Source organism: Biomphalaria glabrata, chromosome 18, assembly GCF_947242115.1.
Source record: "Biomphalaria glabrata chromosome 18, xgBioGlab47.1, whole genome shotgun sequence".
Lineage (NCBI taxonomy): Eukaryota > Metazoa > Mollusca > Gastropoda > Planorbidae > Biomphalaria > Biomphalaria glabrata.
Window position 1 is genome coordinate 5,346,720 of NC_074728.1, and position 23,359 is coordinate 5,370,078.

Genomic DNA, 23,359 nt, shown 5'->3' on the forward strand with positions numbered 1-23,359 from the left:
AAAATTATTACAGTCAAGACAAGCCTGATTGGAAGGCAATTTTTTGAGTATTGTTTAGGTCTAAGTAGATCTAGATTCTATATCTATTTAAAAAATATTAATAAAACTTTTCTAACACGAAGATAAAAAAGATTTTATAAATGTAGAATAGATTTACATCTATCTAGGTCTATCAAATAGAAACGATAGAAACATTTTTTTAGGTTAATATCGCTTAACTGTCAGAAATCTGTCTAATTTGTGTAAGGTCTTTTTAGATCTGTTAGAACTTCAAATCATGTGAATTGCATACACTAACTTATTACAAAGAACTATATTATTAATGTTCAAATTTGATTCATCGTTAAACATTAGAGTTCTATGCAGATATAAAGATTTAACATTTGTTGATTTTACGAATACTCTATATTTTCCAAAAAGGATTTAAAATTTCTTCAAGAAGTTCGGCGAATATCTGGCATATTCAAACATGATTAAGATGGCGTCTGTAGGGTGAAACCTGCATAGTTTCTGTTTGAAACATTCGTTAACTTAATAGAAATAAACTAACTGTAAGTTCAATTTCATATTTTAAATAACATTTAAAATAATGGAAGTTAAGCTTAATGTATTAATGGTATAATTTACCATTTAAATTTAAGTATAATAAAAAAAAAAAAAACAAGCTTGTCGTTTAACAACACAAGCAACTTTGAACTTAGCAAGCTCGAAGCTGCAAGGCTTACTAAGTTACTTACCTAGTTAACACTTTACTCATTACGACATTACTGTCTTTACTTAGGACTTAGCCTTGACTTAGGCTTAGGCTGCTTAGGCTTTATTTTTAGGCTCTCTCTCAATCTCTGAGACTCTGTCACTGTGTCAAGTGTGTCACTGACTCTTCTTAATAAGTCTTAGTCTTAATAAAAAAAAATTGACTAGCTAGAGATAGAGTGCTGCTAGACACTAGAATATTCAAATAATATTGTTCAAGACAAGTAAATAGACTGTAGTATGTAGTGTTAGGTAATACTACTAGATCTAGTAAGTAATACTAGGTAATAAGTAGATGTAGATCTAGTAGTAATAAGTAGTAGCTGTATTGAGTATTATATTTCTATTAGGTCATTAGGTCTAGGTAATAATTACTTAAATTAGTGTTATACACTGTTATAGACTACTAGACATGTAGACAGTCAAAACTCTGTCAATACTGACTATTCTAGATCTAGAATCTAGATTTAGCATTCTAATCTAGAGCTAGATCTGTTAACTAAACTAGTCTAGTATCTATATCTACAAGTAACAAAGTTACTGTTGTCAATACTAGATCTTGAGTAAATGAGCTACTCGAACCCATTTCATGTTAAGATTCTTATCATCAAACACCCCACTGTATTTGTAACAATTCACCTTTTTTTTATGGTTATGGCAGACCTGCCTACCGTTACGCAAAATGCGTATTCGTTACGCAAAATCTCCCAAAAATGACCGTCAATACGCAAATACGCATTTAACCTGTCGCGTTACGCATTTCGTATCCTTTTTTTTTTCTCTCTTGACTGCCTTACGAGCGGTCACGGAGGTCACGCGCTAAGCCGTTCTGTTGGGGGAGGGGGTGGGGGTGGAAGAAAAGGTGGGGGAACACATTGTGTCCAGATCTATACGTTGATACGTTGATTGGTTCTTAATAGCAATTAGATTTAGTCTAGAAATGAAGAAAGCGAGAGGGAGTGGCGGGTTGGTACTAGGTTGGTACCGTCAGTTAGCTGATACACCAACGTGACTTTTTTTTTTTTTTTTTTTTTTTTTGTAAGTTCATTAGTAGAAATTAATTATGTTGAATCCCTGATTCCCGTATTCATTTGTATAGAAAAAAATATCGAAGTGCTATCCATTCAAAACACATTGAGTGACATTGTAGATATCTTGTCTAGATCTAGATCTGGATTCTAGATCTAGAATCTAGATAACTTGTTATACAGGAATAGATCTAGCTAGAGTCTAGCTAGCAGCTAGTCATTACGTTATGTCATGATTCTCAACATTAGTCATTACTATACTCTACAATCTAGATCCAATTTAGTTGTAGTATGATTTAGATTGACTAGATCTAGATCGATAACATCTACTACGATCTAGACTAGATTCTTAGTCTTAGTATAGAATAGATCAAGAATGAAGGTAGGCCTACGAAAGTTTGGAGTAGACCTACGTTTGTAGCGGATCCACGGCATCGGTAACACTCGAGCCCAGATCTAGAGTAGATTATATTCATTATATAGACAGATCCAGATCTAGGCTAGATATCATCTCTATTGTCGTATTGATCTAGATTTAGATTGTAGATCTAATCATGACATCTAGATCTAATATTATATATATATATATATATGACAAAATAGTGGATCGCGTAAGTGTTACGCATTCTGGTGCCAAAATACGCATTTTGAACATCAGCGTTACGCATTTGGACTTTTTTTGGTAGGCAGGTCTGTTATGGCAAAACTAGTAAATTCCATTTCTTTATAGTTTAGACACATATGGACTAGAATCTAGTTAATTCTAGTTTCATCTACACCTGAAGACAATTTTTTTTTTACATGGAATCAAAGTGCATTGTTTACCTCTCGTGAAGAATGAAGTAGGAGGTCATGGGTTAAGGGCTATTTTTTTTTTTTTATTAACCAATTTAAGTCATTGGTTAATATGCATGACTAAATGCATGACGCGTAGGATGTATTATATAAGATAAGATAAGGGTGTTTTTTTTTTTGACAATGATCATGATGCATCAGCTCAACAAAACCTATATATTATACTTCTTATTAGGCAGGAAGATAGGTGCAATTAATTGTTTAATCTGTCCCTTGCTATCCATCTATCTATCTATTCTACTATTCAAACACTCCATATCTCAGCTCAGAAAGAATCGAACACTAGTTTAATGTTGCAAATTCAAATACACTTCAATACACTCTTTTCTCCAGCCAAGACATGGTACCTATTGCCTTGGCCTGGCTATCCTGCTGTTGATGTCTATGTCCAATAGCACATCATTGGAGATGTTGGAGCCAAGATAACTAAAAATGGTCCACCGTTTTCAGCAGTTGCCCATTATTGGTGTTTTAAAATAATATTTTGGTGTTGATTTGAATAATATTGAAGTTAAATATTAACCAATTTTGTTATATTTAGATTGTGCCACATGCTACAAATCTATCAAAATTAAATACTTTTTTTTTCTTTTTCAGAAATAGTGCACTTGTTTGCTTTAAATTTTGATAACTGGTGCTATCAATTGAAATTCAGACATTTGCTTACTCTATCAAAGTGATAGGGAGTTGAGTTGGCTTAAAATGACTGAGTTGTACAAACCTGGAGATAAAATCTTTGCCAAGATGAAAGGCTATCCACACTGGCCTGCAAGGGTAATTGCTCTTTTATAATAGTCTTGGACATTTCACTCCAATATTCACAAATTGTTTCCTAAAATATTTTACTGATCATTTAGAATAACATATTTATACATTTTCTTCTTTCATCAGATTGACTATATCCGCGATAATAATGTCAAGCCTCCCAAGGGAAAATATCCCATTTTTTTCTATGGCACACATGAAACGTAAGGCATTACTAAATATAAATACTGTGCTAGTATATTTTGTATTTTAACTAAATATTTAAAATGCTGCGATGGAGAAATGTCTTTTGTTAAAGTAGGCATCTCCTTACTTGACTAGTTGACATTATTTCTAGAGGTGTGGTTTTGATAGTTTAAATGATACCATTGTCACCCATTCCTTATTATATTTATAATAATAACTCGATATAATCTACCTTAGGTCTTGATACGTCTAGGTGTCCCTGATTCAGTTCTAGTTAATGAAATAAAACAATGAAACCACTAGATCAAACACATAAACTTTAATCAGCTTTACTGTATATCACACACGCTGGTCTCTCTCTGATCAACCTCTGACAACAAAACACACTTCTGGTCATTCGCACAGATTGTAAAAATAGATTATACATACATACACACATTCATCCGTGACAACCATAATAAACATTGTATACACAAAAGGTAGGTAAGTTGTTAGCTTAGTTTTTACTTAACTTTAATACCACTTTATATCAGGAATAAACAACAACTTTAATACCACTTGATATTAGATTGTAATTAACACTTTAATAGCCGTATGATATTAAAAAAACAAATAACTTAAAAACCATTTGATATCAGAAAATAAATACAACAGAAGTTTTTTTTTTTTGTGATAGCATCTTAACATAAAATTTTTACAAAACTGACCAAAGAAGTATGCTTTTGTTTTTTTAAATAATTTATGTGTGTGTGTGTGCGCTCAATATTGTCAAATAAATTTTGTGTATTTTATAATATTGAAAATATTAATATTTGTTTGGGATAAAAAAAAAATTTTTTTTTTCTAAAACTGTAACCAACAATAATTTTTGTGTTTTTTTCTTTCTTCAGAGCATTTTTGGGTCCTAAAGACATTTATCCTTATGAAAAATTCAAGGATAAGTACCACAAACCCAATAGTCGCACAGCCTTTAATGCTGGATTGTGGGAAATTATAAATAATCCAGATGTTGTGTTTCAACCAGCGGTCAGTTGTATAAACATTTAGATAAATTTTATTATAATAAAGTTATGTCTATATGATTTTGAATGCGTTAACAAGCTAATATTTTATGATATATTATTATCTTATAACATTATGGCTTCCACTCAACTCTTCTTGTTAGAGGGTATAAAAAAATGCTTACATACTGATGACCAAAATTGAGAAAACGTTAATTGAAAATACTATTGGTGAATGATTAGACTCTAGTAGGTAAATCTAATACATTTATGATGTGATGAAAGATATTAGACTATCACACTGAATAGTGTTTGAAATGAATATTACTGGTTCCAATGGGAATATTTTAAGGATGAAATAAAAGTAAGCTATTTATAGTTTTCTCACTTTGGCGCTATGTAAGCTTTTGTGCATTTACGATTGAAAGTTGCTATTTGTGAATTAGCTATTCCAAATCTTGTGTATAAAAATATACACATGAACTAGTATGAGTATCTATTTTGGTATGATTGTACTCACTTGGGTGACCATGCCAGCAACTTTCATTAGTGATGACCTCTAGGCAAGGAGAGTTGTTTTGCCCAGCCCAATTGGTTTGTTGTGTGGTTCCCCAGGTAACTAACATTCAGCTTACCGATGAACCTGTTGGTGATGATGATGTTGGTGACACTGCTGATGATACTGAACAGGTGGAGGAAACTGAGACACCTAAAGGAAAGAAAGTGAGTTTAGATGATTGCCATTTTGGAATTAAAAAAAGAGCCTAATAGACCAAACTAGGAATAGTTAAATTGTTTGTATTAAACTAAAGTAAAGTGAAAGCTAAGCGCTTGACTTTCTTCTCATAGCTAAGAAGAGACATATCTACCATTCAACTTTTTTTTCCAGAATCGCCCTGCCTACACCAGAATTTTTTATTTTCTTTGCTTTCATACTGGAGCTTCTTTGATCCACCAAGTCCAACTCCAACTGTTATTTTCTTTCAGTAGTGCCTGCATAATTCACCGAAATTAGACATATCTGTTGAAACCTTACATGCCATTCTATTGCCCATTGAACATAAACATCAGGACAGGGAGAGAGGATGCTGAGCTCAACAAAAATCTTGCTATATATTGACATGAACAGAATACCAAGCTATGATCATGAAGTTAATTTATTATCAGGGTTCCCGCGGCCTCCTGATTTTTCAGAAGCTCCTGGAAATCTCCTGAAATTGCAAAATATATGAAAAAGTCCTGGAAATCTCCTGAAAAGTCATAAGAATCTCCTGAAAAATAGACAAAATTGTCTTTTTGGGTGTCCTTCAATATGAAAATCGCAGATCCTACAGCCGATTAAGAAAAAAAACCGGCATTGTCGGCTTTCATTTAATAAAAATGTAATAATATGGCGAATTCAAGCCTAAAACGAAAGTTCTAATACTAGTCACTGGCATATATAAACATAGATCTAAGTACTGGTATTCTAAGTCTATCTCGATCTCAAAAGTGATTTTTAAAAAAACAAATCTAGATTCTAGATCTACATAGATTTGATAGATCTAGAATTAGAATGAAAATGCTAGATCTATTTTATCTAGATCTAAATCTAGAAAGACTTAGATATTAAAATTAAGACTAGACCGTAAATCTAGATTAGAATTAGATCTATCATTTAGATCTAGATCTAGCCTGGGCCATGCCTGGCCTAGGGCTAGACTAGTACTGTTACTGTAGTAGTAGTAGTAGTAGTAGTAGTAGATCTAGTACGTAGTACTCACTCTAGTAGGTAGATCATAGATGATCATGATGATGATCTAGAATTCTAGATCTACTAGAAATGACTAGATCTAGATCTATTACTATATGTATATTATAATATTATGTAGATCTATTCTATATCTAGTCTACTAGATCTACTATGTAACTATGATCAGTACGATCTAGATCTAGTCAATCTAGAGCTAGACTAGTTATCTTCTAGATCTAGTAGTAGTACTAGTAGATCTCTAGTCAGATCTAGATAGCAGATAGAGATAGATATATCTAGTCAATCTAGATAGAGACAGATATAGTTACAGACAGTATATAATAGATTAATAGATAAATAGTTATAGCCAATAATCAATATACTGAATATAGGGCCTACTATTCTACTTTTACTGTACTTTTTAGGGTGGAGGACTTAGAATATATATGATTAATGGTATAGATTATATTTTTAGATCTAATAGAGATCTACTTAGATTCTGGAATCTCTCTCTTAGTTTTAGTTTTATAAATCTAGATTGTGAAGTAGATGGGGCTTAGAGTATAGTGTAATATGGTCTATATAGTATTTAAGCTGCTATATAAAATTAAACTATTCATGGTTTTACTGTCAAATTCACTTCTAGCTTTATGATTCAGAGCTAGATTTTATAGATTTAAAGACACCTATTGTTAATAAAAACAATGAATGCAAGAGATTTCCACTGAAATAGGAAACTGATATTGATAATGTGTTATACATTGCAATTTGTTTAATTTTAGAGATTTTAATTAATTCCTTATGTTGACTAATACAAGCAATATATATAGAGAGAGTAGTGCAAATAGGCTTATTGGTTTACAAGTACTTTTTTACTCTTTAATCAGTTACTTTTGAATTTGCTAATTTGAAAAGGAAAAAAAAAATTGTATACATGTATATGGTAATTCTTATATTTATTACTAAATATAGATATAGTTCGCGTTTTTCCGCTCCTGAAATCGAATATTTTCTCCTGGACATCTGAAATCCTAATCTCAGAATGGTGGGGGAACCCTGTATTATACTAAACTGTCATTTCAACTATTTGAATCGAATGGAAAAGTTATTTTGGTCTAAAAAAAATATTTTATGCATTTTTGACATCTAACACTTTTATTTCTTCAGGTGTCTGGAAAAAAGGTTCAGGGTCAGAAAAGAAAACGGAAGGAGAGCACCTCTTCAGCTGTGAGTGTGAGCATTTTAATGAAATCTAAAAACTGCTTGCATTAATTTGATGTTCGTTGACCCAAGTGTCAAGTTTGTAAAAGAGAACTTTACAGTTGTTATCACCAAACACTGTGAAAAGTTTTCTTTACTGTTTGCTTAATGTAAGAATCTATAGTCATGTGTCATAAATTTCTCACAGTTTCATATTTATTATATCTGATATACTCAGGCTGAAAAGCCTGCTGCTAAAAGGGCCAGATCTGCCACTATACCAAAGGGAAAAAAGCTTTCTGGGAAGGTTGGTAAAACATCTTCAACTCCTTGTGTGAAAGCTGAAGAAGGAGAGGAGGAGGAGGAAGAAGAGTTGGATGCGCCCCCAAGTGATGACACTGGAGATGAGGTAAAAAAAAAACTTCATTGTGATTATTTATTAGTTGTTGTTGTTTTACGTTTGTGCATTCATTTATCTCTTTTTATTTATCTCTTTTATATTGCATCGTACTCTGTGACTGCCGATTTGAGAAACCTCAGCTTGTTTCTTTTGTAGGATTTTGCAATGGAATCTGACAGTGGAGAAAAAGCCAAGAGGAAGAGGAAAAGCTCTGTCAGTAGCAGAAAAAAGACAGATGAGGAGACAGAAGATGATGGTAGTTCTGTTGGTACAAAAAAACGCCAGACCAAAGTGGCTGTTAGAAGGAGAATACCAAAGCCAGAAGGTGGGTGTCAGTTATTTTTATGTGTAAAAATAGAACAAAAGATTTTTGTTGAATGAAACCTTTAGTCTTTAAAAAAATAATGCATGTGTACTACTCTTTCTATTCAAACTGTTTTTTCACTTGTTAGGAAATATCCATAGGATAGAATAAGTTTATTTGCTGGCAATACAAGTTGCCTACTAGGTCTACCAAACAATTCTGACCTTAGAGATTGTTTTAATTTACATAAGGTCTGTAATTAGATTAGCCTCCCTTACTCAAAAGCTTTATTTAGAACTAAAAAATATTTACTTTGTTATCCCCCAATCCTTATTCATTCTCATTTTCTCATTGTCCTCGTTCCCTGCTAAATGCATGTTCCTACATATTATATGAAATGGTTCTGACCAATAATTTATTCTGAGTGATGTCCCTTGGTACTTGCATAAGTTAGGTTACCAAGAGACCCGAACAAGACACTGCCCCCAAACAGCCCTATAGAACGAAAATAATAATGAGAACGAGAAAGAAAAAAGTATATATTCCTTATATCAATCAAAATATAGTAATGCATTTTTTAATAGGCTGTATGGCAACATTCTTTACATTTCAAAACTTCAGTGCCAGTGAATTACATTAGGGTCTACTGTTCAGGTATCCCACATGTACTTGGTCATGAAATTCTGAGAAGAATAATACAAAACAGCATTAAGACTTCCTTTATCATTGATAATCTCAAAATAAAATATCATTAGCTTAACGATAGATTTTTTAATTTTAAAAGTAAGACTCATTCCATTAGTTATGGTTGTAAAGTTTAAACAATAACATTGTGGGTGAACATATTTTTGTCCATTATTAAAACTACAAGAATTATTTTTTTTTCAAGGAGCATCAAGTAAGAAAAGAAGCAGAAGTAAAAAGCAAGAGGGAACTGGTTCCGAGGGCAGCTTGGGATCTATATCAAGGTTAGTACGTGCTTGTTTTTTTAATGATGAATTTCTGTCATGTTTACAATTGATTGTTATTAGAAAGTATCGTAATCGTTTAGTACTACTGGCTTATTGTCTTTTAAGATGTCTCATCTGCCATAAGATTTGAATATTTAATAGAAAGTTAGATAGTTTAATAAAATGAAGATTTGGTTCTGGTTTTAGTTTACTTCTTAAATCCCTTTCCTCTTTTATATTGTCATCTTAATGTGAATGGAACAGGACTATTTTGACTAGCAAGCCCAATTGCATTTGGCTTTAATCCTAACTTTATATCTTGTTTTATAAATATGAAAGCATTTTAACGTCACATTTATCAGAGATATGTTTATATTGAGACACAGAAAATTAAAAACAAAATATGTGACATGCACAAAAAGAATGTATAATTAAAAAAAAACAACACACACACTAAAAAAAACTATAGCATGAAAAAAAACACATTTTTCTGATCTTTAGTACTTGGTTCTTATTGCTCTCTTCTTCACCAGCGTAATTGTATAATTTGTTTACTTATAGAACTCGTAGTGCACGTGTTCAGATTGGGTAAACATTTTTGTCTTCAAAACTTTAGCATTTATTTTGTTTTGTATTAGAATTTTAACATTAGTTCTGGCCTTTACTTTGTTGTATGCAACACATTTGTTTTCAGTTTCATATGTTGTATTGGTTCTAACAAGTTAAAAGATTTCACTTTTTTTTTTTTTCAAACGTTGAAAAAAAAATGTATTATTGTATTATTTATAATGTGATGTTTTACGCATTCATTATTGTTAGGGATGTAGGTTTGGTAAGAGTGGACAAATAGCTTAATGGCTGGCATTAAAAATACTTTTACAATTGTATGCACTTTTTTTTGTGTGTGGAATTAAAAAAAAAAAGAAATTAAAATACAGTTTAAAAAGGGAAAATTTGTTGCTATAGCAAAGAGAAGAGGATAAAAAACAACTGTCGCAGACACAATGTCCATGGCATGCGTTTCAGTTAGTGTTTTCATTATTAATTTAATTTACATCATTTGAATATTGCACTGATGTGTCCTTCTGTGCAGATTCTATTTCATTAGCACAATTATTTTCTACCATTGCTCTTTTAGATATAGTCATTTAACATTTATTTTAATATTTCTCTACCTTATTGTTTGGCAAATGTCTCAGTATCTCACATCCCTTCCAGCTATTAACTCTCTCATTTTGTGTTTTCGTATAATTAGTGATGACGAAATAGAAGACGACAATGACAGTGGCGGCATCAGCTCCTGGAAGAAACAGGAAGAAGAACGAAAGAAAGAGGTTGAAAAGAAGATGAAGGAGGAAGCAGAAAAGAAAGAAAGAGAAGAAAAAGAAAGAATACAGAAAGCCAAAGCAGAACTCAGATTAGAGAGACAGAAGAAAAGTGAGGATGGTGCAGAGGGTGGGGAAGACGAGGCTGTAGAAGAACAGAGTACTGAGAAACACAGTAAAAGAGAAAGAAAAGCCAAAAAATTTCAAGACTTTGTCCTAGCCAAAAAGGTGAGCATTCTTTAATATATCAAGCTAATTGTAATGAGGTTGCTTTTTCATTTGTCATTTAGAGTACTTTGCTTGAATACACTTGAGATTGTTTTGTTTTGTTAAGAACCCTCTGCCACCACCCAGAGTACTAAATTTGTAAAAAAAAGTTTTTACTTCTTTGATATAGATTTTGCTTTATCTTTTAGAATAAAACAGTGAATGCCAGATATCTCCAGTCTTTTTTTTTCCCTCCTACTTTACAAATTTTAATTAGATAATCCTTTATGGATATTTTTTTTTTTTGTAATTCATCTATATTGTAAACAGCATGGAATGATCATAAGTTTTTTAAATATGTTAACCCAATAACGCTTATTGTGATAGGATGCTTTGTTTATCCCATTAGCCTTATGCGGTAAGATGCGTTAAAATGTTAGTAGCAGTTTTCTTTAACTTTCATTGTCTCATTCAAAAGGAGAACACAAGCATGGCGGCACTTTTATAGTGAAAGATAGATGTGTACAGATATTTTATTAATTAAAAAATAATAATTTGAAACAAAAGTGCTGGTAAGGCATACCAGGGAAATAAGTAATTTGGAAGCTTGTTTTTATTCTAAAGGTAGTCTAAAAGTTTGTTGCTGTGTTTTGTTTAAATTTTTTTTTTTTTTCATTTTAAAAGAGTTCTCTCTTTTTGCTTGAAATAGAGGGTAGTTTTTTTAAACAAGAAATAGGTACAATTGTGTGATTATGATAGGGTATATATAGAGAGAAGAAATAAACTCTGAGATCAATTATAGGGCAAGGGAATAGATTAAAATATATAGTAAATCCAGGAATGAAATACATTTAGCATTGAAATGTGATATGAAATATAGAGCACTGAAATAATTTTTATCATCAGTTTGAGCACTAAATGTTAATTTGTATTATAGGACCAGGACAGAATTAATGCTGAGGCAAAAAGGAAAAAAAGAGTCAGTGGTGATATTGAGCAAGAGAAGAAGGACAAGAAGCCAGAGGTGAAAGAAGAGCCTAAGCTGGAAAAGAAAGATGCCTCCAAGAAAGAGAAGTCACTCCCTGTTAGCACTGAGGAGGCTGGAAACAAGAAGGAACTTGACACTGGAGAAAAAGAGAAAGTAAAAGAGGAGATCAAAGTGGAGACTACTGTGACTGGAGAGAAGATTCCAGTGGAAGACAATTCTGGTTCTAGTGTTCCCAAAGAAGAAGTTGAAAAACTAGAAAGCACTCCAACAGTAGTGGAGAAACAGGACAGTGCAACCAAAGGAGATAATAAACAGGAGAGTGCCTCTAAAGGAGGGGACAAGCAGGACAAACAGGATATTGCTTCTAAAGGAGGGGACAAACAAGACACTGCCTCTAAAGGAGGGGACAAACATACCACAGTTTCTAAAGGAGACAAGCATGAGACTAGACACAAGCATTCTAAAGTAAGTTTTGCTATTTATTTTAAAAGTATGTTTATGGTTTGGATGTCAATGTGCCAACAAATGTTTAACTTATGTCAGGCACTATTACGAATTGTAAAATGAATTTCCTTCATGCTAATACAACTTTACTGCAATCATGAGCAAATAGACATTTTCTGGTTCAGTTTGGAGAACTATCATTTATTTAAACAAACAAAATAAAAGTTGTTTTTTTTGTTTTTTTTAAAAAGACCATTCCTCCCTTATTCAGCTGACGAACTTTTGTAAGAGTGATTATTTGTCTCTTTCTAAAACTTTTGAATGATAGATTTAACAAAAATGAAACATTTTTAAATGTAGGAGAGATATTATATTAAAAAATTAGAATGGTCAAACTAGAGTTTTCACAGTGTGGCCAATTAGCTAGTAATTCTTTCCCCTAAACTATACATCAACAGTCAAATTTCTGGGCAGGTTTTTGATGTTTCCACTCACCCATGAAGATTTTGCAACCTGAAAAAAGGAATTGTAAAAAAAAAAATAGATTCCAACTTAGCTTATTGTAATCTCTTTTTATCTAAATTACAGACATTTAAAAAAAAAAAGAAGATAATTACTTCCTATGTTTATCCTTGTGTCAATCTAGTCATGCATGTTAATTAGAGACCTAAACTCTGCCAAGTCATTGGTTTAACTGGCTGATTTAGGCAAATCCCTTTGCTAGACTTTTGAACATGAATCTTGTTTTAACTGTGAGGTACTTGAAATGTAATTTTGTATATTTTGTTGAATGTTTTAAAAAAAAATGAATCTCTATGTTTGTGCTCAGGAGAGAAGATCTAACCATGAACACAAGCCTGAAGAAGACAGAGGCAAAGAAGAAAAAGTGAAGACACACAATGATGAAGAGAAGAAAAGAAAGGAAGATGAGAAATCCAGAAAGCTAGAAAAAGAAAAGAAACTGTAATGATCAGTTTTGTATTCTACACCTTCTGCATGACTACTTTCATTGTCTCTGCTAAACATTTCACTTGTATCTGAACTTGTAACCTGAAATACATTTCACTTTTATCTGATATTTATTAGCTATCCTTACACTTTTATTTAATTATGTAACTTGTACCGCGATGTTTCACTTTTATCTAATAATTTAAATTGTAGCTATACATTTCACTTTTATCTGATAATGTAACTTGTAGCTGGATGTTTCACATTTCACTTGCTTGTTATTAGAATGTAACTATTTTACTTTATCAACAGCCAACTGGAGAAAGAAAGGAAGAAGCAAGAAAAACTGGAGCAAAAGAAGAGAGAGAAAAAGGAACAGATATCACGTAGGTTTTATTAGTTAGTTCATTTACACTCATGTTTTTGGTTTTGTTAAAAATAAGGCTTAAACCAATTTATGTCAAGTGTTTTGTTAGTGGAATACCCACCTCAACCTAGTTATGATCATGGCCCCTGCAGGAATGTAATTTTTTTACTAATGTAAACTTTCTTGATATACACCTTATTATGTTGCGCTGCAGCCTCTTCAAAAAGTAATGTCCTTTTTCTGCACATTTTTGAAGATCCATCTGAAGGCAAATGAATATATAACTTTCCTGAAATATGTCATGTAACAGTGATGCTATCAGCCTGTGAAAAAGAAACAACCATTGTTGTATTAGTAATACTTATAATTTTGCAAGTTCCATTTTTGGAACATAAGGCAAAAGCGCTACCAGTTTCACTAATAATACCTTTTACTTTTGCACCTGTACATTTCTCTGAAAATGCTCTAGGAACAAAGAACAGATGTACATAATATACTTCTTTGTGCTGTCATGAGACAGGATTGCTATGAAACCTTTTTTTCAAACTTGCATTTTACTGACAGTAAATTTATGTGCTGTCAATGCAAATTTAAATCCAATGGACACGTTTTCTAAGCCGCTACATCCCTTAAAATGAAAGATGCATAAAAGTCATTTCAAATGAAACATTTTTCAGTCACAACCAATCTATTCATGGTTCCTTATTTCGATCGTCAAGGGTGCAAACAATTTATTAGTGGTAATACCATTTGTTTCGGCTTCAAGTTATGGATGTGGCGCCACTTGTCTTAGCTGCTAAATTATGAGTAATATGCTGTTGGTGCATCTTTTATCCTGCAGTTTTGTTAGGCACTTTTGTAGTTACATCTTGGACAATACCATTTTGCATTTTATACCTTATACTTTATGCCAAAACTTAACAAGAAAATACAGCAGCCATAGTCTACAGCTGTTTAGGCCGTCAGGAAACACAACTCAGCTTGAGTTATATTTCAAAGTTAAAATTCTTAGTGTACATCAGGATTTGAGCTCAAGGCTCCTAAGATTGTTTAATTCCCCTCAGCCACTTATATAATATTAGATATTAACTATTAATTATAGTTCTGTACTTCTCCTAATGATGTCTTATATTTTTTTTTTGTACATGTATTTAAACAGAAAAAAAACATAAGGCTTTGATTTCAATGTTATTTTCTAAATGTTCTTATCTGACCACAGTCAGCCTTGCTGAGAACACTCTCATCCAGATGGACACAGAAATCAAAAAAGCCCTCAAGATTGACAGCCTGGTAAGTTAAACTGGATCAACCAATTATAATCCAGTTTAATAATAATAATAATAATCTATATTGTCCGTATGGAAATTTGTCTTACAATTTGTGCATTACACCAAACAAAAAACATTATAACTATAAGAAACCAAAGTGTACATTCACACCAGACTCACTCATAATTTGCATGTGACAAAGTTTATACCAGATTGTTCTTATTTAATGATTTGATTGCCAGCAAATTTAGATTTGATCAATGAAAATTGGACTGAGCAGCACTAGCTGACCCTGAAACTGCAACATTATTCTTCAGGCTTGTATTGTCAGACAACAGATTGTGATATAAATCTAAAGACCCCAGTTTTATTTGTTTCATTTAAAAGAAATGAGGCAAACACACTTTTTTTAAATTTTCGAGTAATCATTTTAAAAGGTCAACATTATCATGGATATGCTTCTTTTTACCTTGACCTTTAATTTTTTTCCATAGGATATAAACAAATGTGTTGCCATTCTGGAGGACCTGTCTGTCATTCCAGTGAATCCTCTTTTGTTGAGGAAGTACCCTGCCATTATGACCACCATCAAAAAGTGTCGAAAATTCTCAAAAAGTGATGCCATTCGTCAAAAGGCAGAAGTCATCTATCACAAATTTAAGTCATTTTTCTTGGCTGAAGATGCTGGAAAGGTAAGAATGTGATTGTAGGCTAATCGTTTTCTGAAATAAATTAGTTGTAAAGTTTTTGACTTGTCTGTGTTTGAATCCTACTTCGGCAAGTTTGAAGTGTAAGTCTGTTGGCATTTTCTTAATGTCTAGCTATAGCTGTGATATTCTGCATGCATTATAGATTATCTTCCATAAGGGCTGATTGTTATACTTTGATTTAATTTTTTTATTGGCTAATCAAAACTGTTTTAATTTTGTGTTGGACCATATTTTTTTTAAGGCACTAAACCATAAAAACTGATGACCACCACTCCTTTTGTGATTATTTTAGATTTTAAAAACTTTCATATTACCTAAGAAGATTTTCAAGTGGAGATTTTCTCTTATTGTTTGTGATAGGCCTTGATCTTGTAGTTGTATGATGGCTGTCTGACTTCAACAGATTACTCAGAAGATGTTTGAGTTTCTTGTACAGGTGTATTAGATGCGTTTAAACTACTAAAACAACAAGACCTACACATTAACAAGATGTAAGGACTAAGCCCAAACCATTAGATACTTGAATAAAGTTGTGACATAATGGGGAAATAACTATTTTTGATTGATTGTAAAGTGAGGAGTGACTCCCCTAAAGAAATTTATATAAGGGCATGTAGCGTGTGCTTAATTGCCACTTGCTCTTGAGTTACCAGCTTGACCACTGGACCTGTGTTGTGAACTGTATATATTTTTTTCTGTTAGTTAATGGTCATGTGTCTTGGGGTGTGACATAGTGGGAAAATTACTATTTTTGATTGATTGTTAAGTCAGGAGGGATTCCCCTTAATAAGTTTATTTTGAATTCATAACACCAACTGACTAAAAATTACATAAATAAAAACTAAAACTCACTAATCCTTGACACCACTGAATGTCGTGTTTTAAGTCCATTAACTATGGTGCGTCTCTATTCTAACTCTTTATCAGTTCTGCTTCTTTATTTTTTGTTTTTTATTTTGAGGTCTGATAATCTTAGGTGTGAATGCAAGTGAGTATGGATTGAGGTCTAATAATCTTAGGTGTGAGTGCAAGTGAGTATGGATTGAGGTCTGATAATCTTAGGTGTGAGTATAAGGGAGTATGGAGTCTAAAACTCTGGCTCTTGTTTATCTTTGGACTGTGTGTCACATCAAAACAACTTGTTCATAAAATTTTTGTTTGTTTCAGCTTCTTGAACCTAAATCAAAACTTAGAGAAAATAAAGAAAATGAAGTTGCGCAAACAAGTGTGGACAGCTCTGTTAGTGCAGGAGCAGTTAGCTCCTCTGGCATTACCAACGGCATTGGCACAAACAGCAGTCCCAATGACGCAGGGGATAAGACAGAACAGACCTGTGAGGCGCAGGCTTCCAGTGCCGTCTCAACCAGTTCTGACCTGAATGGCGCAAACACTGTGACAGAGCAGGTGCCTGTAGGTGATGCTAAATCACTGACTACGCATATAAACTCTACTACTGCTAACTCTGAACAATCTGTGTCATTGGCCATACCAGAGGTAGATACAGACAACACATCAGCATTATCCACAAACTCTATTTTTGAGAAAGTTGTTTCCGGATCTCTTTCATCAACACAGTTTATCCCAGGTTTGGGTGACACATTTCAGGAAGGAGTGGATTACAAAGCATCGCAGTCTCTTAGCGTGACTGCCTCGCCCAGTGCCACCCAGGCTAATAGCTCAACCAGTGACACGGATAACAGCGCCCCAAAGAAAGACTTGTCTGCTCATCCTTCTCACAGTGATAAACCATTGGCCGGGGAGCCAGTGACCTTTGACCCCCGCCGTCCCCTGAGTCTTCCACTTCCACCAACAGTTGGAGAGGATGAGCTCGATGAGGACGACGACATGGACATAGTTGACTCTAATATAGAAGAAGCTCACACCATCAACCCTATAATTCCAGATTCACTTGGACAAGTGAACTCATTTTTAAGTAACATGGTCTCAAACGCTGTCAGGTGAGTATTTGTGGCCTTAGTGTTAGGGACATTAATGTAACATTATTAGTAATGCCATAAACCTGAGTGCCGCTGAGTCTTGTACTTAAAGTATTTCTTTAAACACTTTTACTTAAAAGCATACTTCTTTAAAGCATTAGTATAATTTATAGAATCTGGGATGTTCAGGTGTGGACAAACATTTCCAGACTTGTACAGATGTAAAACTGCTTGCCTGGCTGGCATCTGTCTTTTGGCCTCTTCATTTCAAAAGTGTTTTTTAACCTTTTATTGGGGATTTTATTAGTCAAATGACTAAAAAATTTGGGCAATACAAAAAGGGATAAGTCCATGATAATGATCATTTTATTCAATTATAAGAAAGGTAATACTGTTAAGATGCTTCAAAAAGAGACTTAACATTCTTTACTAAAAACTTACTTGCTCGACACATAATTAATGTCAAGTTGTTCTTAAAGAATTAACAGCTTTGTATTGTTGGTATATAATATGCACACATATTCAAAATCTTGACTTTTTTTTTTTTTTTTTTTTTTTGCTTATTAGAGCTATCCTTGTCTAGATGAAATTTTATTTTTTACCATCTCAATCTAGATTAGGTCTAATGAACTGTATTTACATTTCATCTCATCTGCTACCTTTCCCCCTTCTTATACCAATGATCTACATCTGTTTTTAGACGTGAGAGTTTGGGAGGGGGGTCAGAAAAGTTTTCTGTTCTTATTTCTATATTCTCGCATACTACTTTCATCCTCTCCTGTGCTCATAAGCCTAACTATTTCAATTAATAATCTACCTTCCTGTGCATTATTTCAGATTTTGATTACCGGTACTGAAGATATAATTCATTAGCTTAGAAGTAATTTTAAAAATTAAAAAAAAAGTATTGAATTTTTGAAATGTAATGTGTAGTAAATTTATCCTTGCTCATATAATCTAATAATCTGCATAATGTTTGAAGCTAAATTTATTTTGTGGCAATATCAGAACTTTAATTAATTAATATTTACTTTAGAACAAATTTGACATCATCAAAATCAGCAGGAACTTGTGAAAGTTTACATTATTTACCAGCATAAATATAGTATTTTAGAAGATTAGTTAGCTTACACATATAATTATTCATATCATAGCCTTTTATTACTTATATTCATTTTGAATATTTATATATTTTTTTTGCCATTACAATCTTACAGGCAGATCACAGCTCTAGACAGATTGACCAGCAACTATAGCACAGCACCTCCAGTTGCTGTGGACAGCCACCAGTCCCTACCAGCATCCATCTCTGGGAGAAGAAGTCACCAGTCTTCAAGCCATGATGAGGACAAGGAGGTTTTGGAATTGGAGGATGACGATGAAGAGTTGTTAGAATCAAAGGTATGACCAGTGACGACATTATGACATAAGGTTTTTCTGGAAGTTATGCCTTATTTCTCAAGATTTGGTCCATAAACATTGGACTGAACAGCACAAGCTGAATCTCAAATTGCAACATTATTCTTTAGGCTTGTATTTTATGAACAGGTTGTGATATAAATCTATAGACCTCAGATTGTGGCTTTAATCCTCAGACTAGTGTTGTCATATGTCAGATTCTGGCTTTAATCTTCAGACTTTTGTCAAACCTCAGATTCTGGCTTTAATCTTTAGATTATGACGCGTTGTCAAACCTCAGATCATGACATTAATCACCAAGACTTTGTTGTCACATTGTGACCTCAGTCCTAAGATTTGTCTTCTTTAAAAGATTATTATATTATCTTGGTCTTCATTCTTGTCTTCCTTCTAATGTCTCAATTAGAACTATTTCTCTGGTATGTTTTCAGCGTAGAGACTTAAATGCCAGGATAGAAGAGTTGATGAGGCAAGAGCAGGAGGGAATGGCATCAGATGAGGAAGAGGATGTTGCTGCAGGCGGTGGAGATGAAGCCATGCCCAGGGTGGAGGAGGCCAAAAGGTCGCAGGAAGAGGAGGAGGAGCCTCTAATTGATGATGATGAGCTGCATAATTTGTTGGGAGTGTGAGAGACAGTGAGGTCATAATAAGAATGTGCGCTTCTGTGTCAGCTGTTGTTGTGTGTGTTTGTATGTAAATATTTATATATAAAATAACTTACTGTACATAGTGAATGTCTTGTTGTTTGTTTATATTGAAGTGAATGAGTTACAGAATGCTGGATGTTGATAATTTTATTTAAAAAAAAACAATTTTAATAATTCATATCCACCTAGCTGTTAAATTGTCATGCAGTTATCAAATCACATTGACAAGATGTGTATGTTGTAATCATAGGTGACAGCATTAGATTTTGTTGGTGTAGGGTGGAGGGCTATTTTTTTTGTAAACCAAAAGCTTGCCAGTACTTAAAAATATTTTTTGAATAGATTAGTTACTAGTGAAGGAGAATTGAATTAGCAATTTGTTTTTAAATAGATTTTTTTTTCATATAAAATATATGATCATAATTAACTAAACTATTTTTTATCAAAATAAATAAATTTTAGAATAATTTTACTGAAAATGTTTGTAATTTTGATTTGACAAATGATTAATCTATTTTAATTTAGTGATAGTTATTTATTTATCTAAGTTTTTTAGCCCTCACTCCTCACCAAGCCCTAATCTTGTTGAGGCCCATGATTGTAATTAGATCTAGTGCAGACTTTTAGAGCTTTTCATTGAGTGTGGCCCTGTGGATAGAGTTTATACTGTGAGCTACATTTTGTTTTGTGTGTGACTTATTTAGTCAGTGGTCTCAGTTGTGGTATGTGGCCATCACATTGACTGTCTTCATTAGCTCAGGAAGATACCCTAAAAAATGTGTAATTAAACCCCCCTATAAATCAAGATTAGAATCATTGAGATTCTTATTAGCAGATAATAATCTATCATTCATTATCCATATTTTCTAGAAATCACAAAAATAGTGTAGACTCCAGCTCAAGTTAATATAAAAAAACACTTTGTCAGAACAGTGTGTAAATAATATTTAATTAATTAACATTAATTCTTTCCTTTAATCTGTGCATTATTTCAAGATTATTTTTTCTGTTAACTTGGCTGCTATTTAAAATACTTAATAGAATTTTCAACAGGTCAATATTCAAATCCTTTCACCTTTTTAATAGCGGAAAAAATGTTCAAATCATTTAAATGTGTGTCTTGAAATAGAAGAAATAATGTCATTCAAATCTATCTGAGCTGTGTGTGTCATTTTGGGTCCACATTCATGAACAATGTTTTCTTAATATAAACAATAGATTTTGTTACGCTGCTGGCTCCATAAATTTCTGATTTATTTTTGGTGTGTGTGTTTGTTCCTATAGTTCTGTTTGGGTTGTGTATGTTAGTTAATTCCATTCAAGAAAGTAATTCATATGTAAATATTTTTATGTCCCATACAACTTCACTGTACTTCGCTCATTTGCATTGTTGAGTGCCAGTGTTGTATAATTAGTAACACCCCCGTCATGAAAGGTGATATGATTTTATTGAAATGATTTTGTGTTTGTATTAATTGTTTTATGTCCTATCTAGAAGTCAGAGCTGAACAATTGAATACTTCGTTAAATGTGGAACAGTCATAGAAGTGAAGTTTGTAACTTTTTTGATTTTGGTTGAATTTAGACCAAAAGTAAACCATTAAAAATAAAAATGTTGATAGTACTATTCTAGACATTTTGGCTTAGTATTACTAAAAGGTATTGCTTTGATTAACTAAAAAGAAGATCAAAGCATTTTGAAAGCTTATATATTCTTTAAGAGAAATGCACAGCACAAAACATTTGAGTAGAGATAAACTCTGGATTTTTATACAATATTGAAAGTTGTCTTCAATAGACAATGTCTGTATTTTACAGTCAAGACAGAAAGAAGGCAGCTGTGACAGAAAGCAAATGTGTTGATAATGTTACATTTTATGTTTGTGGTTATAAATATATGGTTCTCAAATGTTTTTGAGTTAAAGACTCCCATTTTATTATATATTGACAAGAGATCACCTCAAATATGTTAGGACCACAGAAACCATTCACTACCTAATGAGCTGTCAGGACTCAAAGGCTGGGAACTTATACTCTAAATGTAACCACTTGCAAAATTTGTTTTAACAGTTAATACAGGAATTTTTCTGTTCTTAGGGAATACAATACATTTGTTAATTATATAAATTTATTTTTTTAAATTTTGTTTTAAATATTTAGAACCTTTTTTAATAGACATTTCAAATGTTTTTTTTCTCATAACAGCATTCTTAATTGGGTTTCATTCAACAATATAAACTCTAAATTTACCTTTACAAAACTTGGTCTCACTGTTAAGTGGAACATATTATATAAGATAGACTTTTTTTTCAAAGTTGAAATGGTTGGGTCTAACGCGTCAGAATTTATTAATGACAAGGTTTATGTCTAGCCAGCACCAATGTCTGTAGCAGTGCAATTGTTGTGTTTGGCCACTCCTTAGCTTTGTCACCTAATTGCAGTGTCATTAAAAGAACTAGTTTTGTTTGTTGATGTCAATCCAAATATGACTGACTACATTTTGAGGATCCTGCTCATTTGATCTCATTTTTTTTCCATGTTCTAGTTATTATATCTGAATACTTCTGAGCTATAGACTTGATGGTGGAGTTGTTTCATCATTCAGATTTTTTTGTTAGAGTTACTAAATATGTATCAATGTGAATTTATGATTTGAATCCTAGTTTTAAATCATATTGTGTGTAAACGAAACAATGTGATTGTCTTAGGAGTGAAATTGCATTTAAAACAATGAATTTGATGTCAGTGTTACTTGACCATTAGATATTTAGCCAGTGTCACCTAGTTATTGAAACACACATATATAATGTAGTGAATATACTCTTGCTAGCCCAGCCTATCAGATACACTTTGAGGGTGATCATTTTGCCTATGCAAAACTTGATATTTATTCTAAGTCCAACAATAGTGACGTAACTGTACAATCAGATTGTAGTTCATTGAATTAATGAAGAAATTGTTTTGTTTTTACCACATCTATGCGGTAGATAAATGCTGATCTCAATTGCAAAATTACATTACAAAATACATTTGTGCTATGGTTTATTCAAATATTCAAAAGCTTAGCATGTTTGACTAAATTCTGTTTCCTTAGAGCATCTTTTAACCCTATCCTGCAGTCTTTGCATATAATTATGTTCTAACGTTTATGAAACTGGAATGGAGGAGGATGTCAAAAAGAAAGATATAGTGGAGCTATGGACAAAGAGTTTTAAAACTGTAGCTTGAACTTTGTTAATATATTCACATTTAAAACCCACATGCTCAAAAGTTGTTTTATAAAGATGGCAACAAATACAAGTCCAAAGTCAGTCTCTCTGTTCTCATCTACTGACCTTAGTGTCTTGCTTTTCCTGACCATAGTTTGTTGTAGATTGAATTGCATAACTTGACAAAACACACTAACCAAAGTTCTTTTTTAAGTTGACTTCATTGGTTCTCTACTTTGTACATTCATTTCTTGTTTCGTAGGACAATGTTAGGTCATAAAATTCATTATTAATGTTGCAACTTCATTCAGCACACACATATTTTGTTCATGGGAGACAACTGTATGGATTATGTTTGTTACAGAATCAGATGGTGTGTTTGTTGACATTGAAATAAACTTTGTCAAATGTTGGTTGGGCTCTTCTCTGGTCTTACTTTTTCTTGGTTATGTGTAAATGTGATTTATTTTTCAGGTTATTTTATTTTTTAACTATAGCATTTGAAAATATTTTTTAACTTCCTTATAAAAAGATTGCGTCTAATCTATGTTCATATTAATTCGGTTTGGTGGGTTGTGGTCCCTTGATAGTAGCAACCAAAAGAAAACTAATTGTCTAAAAATACATCTATATAATTAAAATATTTGGCTTATTCGTTAAGCTTGATTTCTTTCTGATACTGATTGACCATATGATACTATATAAGAATATACTCA

At 32.5% G+C, this 23,359-nt stretch overlaps 1 protein-coding gene across 2 annotated transcripts; it reads left to right on the plus strand.

The window, feature by feature from the left end:
• Nucleotides 1–397: 397 nt before the first annotated feature.
• On the plus strand, nt 398–23,055 carry LOC106056000 (hepatoma-derived growth factor-related protein 2-like). Of its 2 annotated transcripts, XM_056017862.1 has the most exons (19): nt 398–551; nt 3,234–3,410; nt 3,528–3,604; nt 4,478–4,613; nt 5,204–5,311; nt 7,488–7,547; nt 7,759–7,929; nt 8,077–8,245; nt 9,114–9,192; nt 9,736–9,762; nt 10,430–10,727; nt 11,644–12,159; nt 12,968–13,101; nt 13,399–13,472; nt 14,673–14,743; nt 15,216–15,413; nt 16,599–17,389; nt 18,586–18,769; nt 19,219–23,055. In XM_056017862.1, the coding sequence occupies exons 2-19, from the start codon at nt 3,339–3,341 to the stop codon at nt 19,414–19,416; spliced, it is 3,363 nt and encodes a 1,120-aa protein (XP_055873837.1). In that variant the 5' UTR covers nt 398–551; nt 3,234–3,338; the 3' UTR covers nt 19,417–23,055. The 2 variants fall into 2 exon arrangements, with proteins under 2 accessions (XP_055873837.1, XP_055873838.1); XM_056017863.1 differs by lacking the exon at nt 9,736–9,762 and having other exon boundaries at nt 399–551.
• The last annotated feature ends 304 nt before the right edge of the window (nt 23,056–23,359 follow it).

What these genes read in the sequence shown, in the direction of transcription:
- LOC106056000 (XM_056017862.1), top strand. Translation starts at nt 3,339, where the DNA reads ATGACTGAGTTGTACAAACCTGGAGATAAAATCTTTGCCAAGATGAAA. An exon ending in AGGAGAGCACCTCTTCAGCT is followed by an intron (nt 7,548 to 7,758) that starts GTGAGTGTGAGC and finishes TGATATACTCAG; the next exon opens with GCTGAAAAGCCTGCTGCTAA. An exon ending in ATGGTCTCAAACGCTGTCAG is followed by an intron (nt 17,390 to 18,585) that starts GTGAGTATTTGT and finishes ACAATCTTACAG; the next exon opens with GCAGATCACAGCTCTAGACA.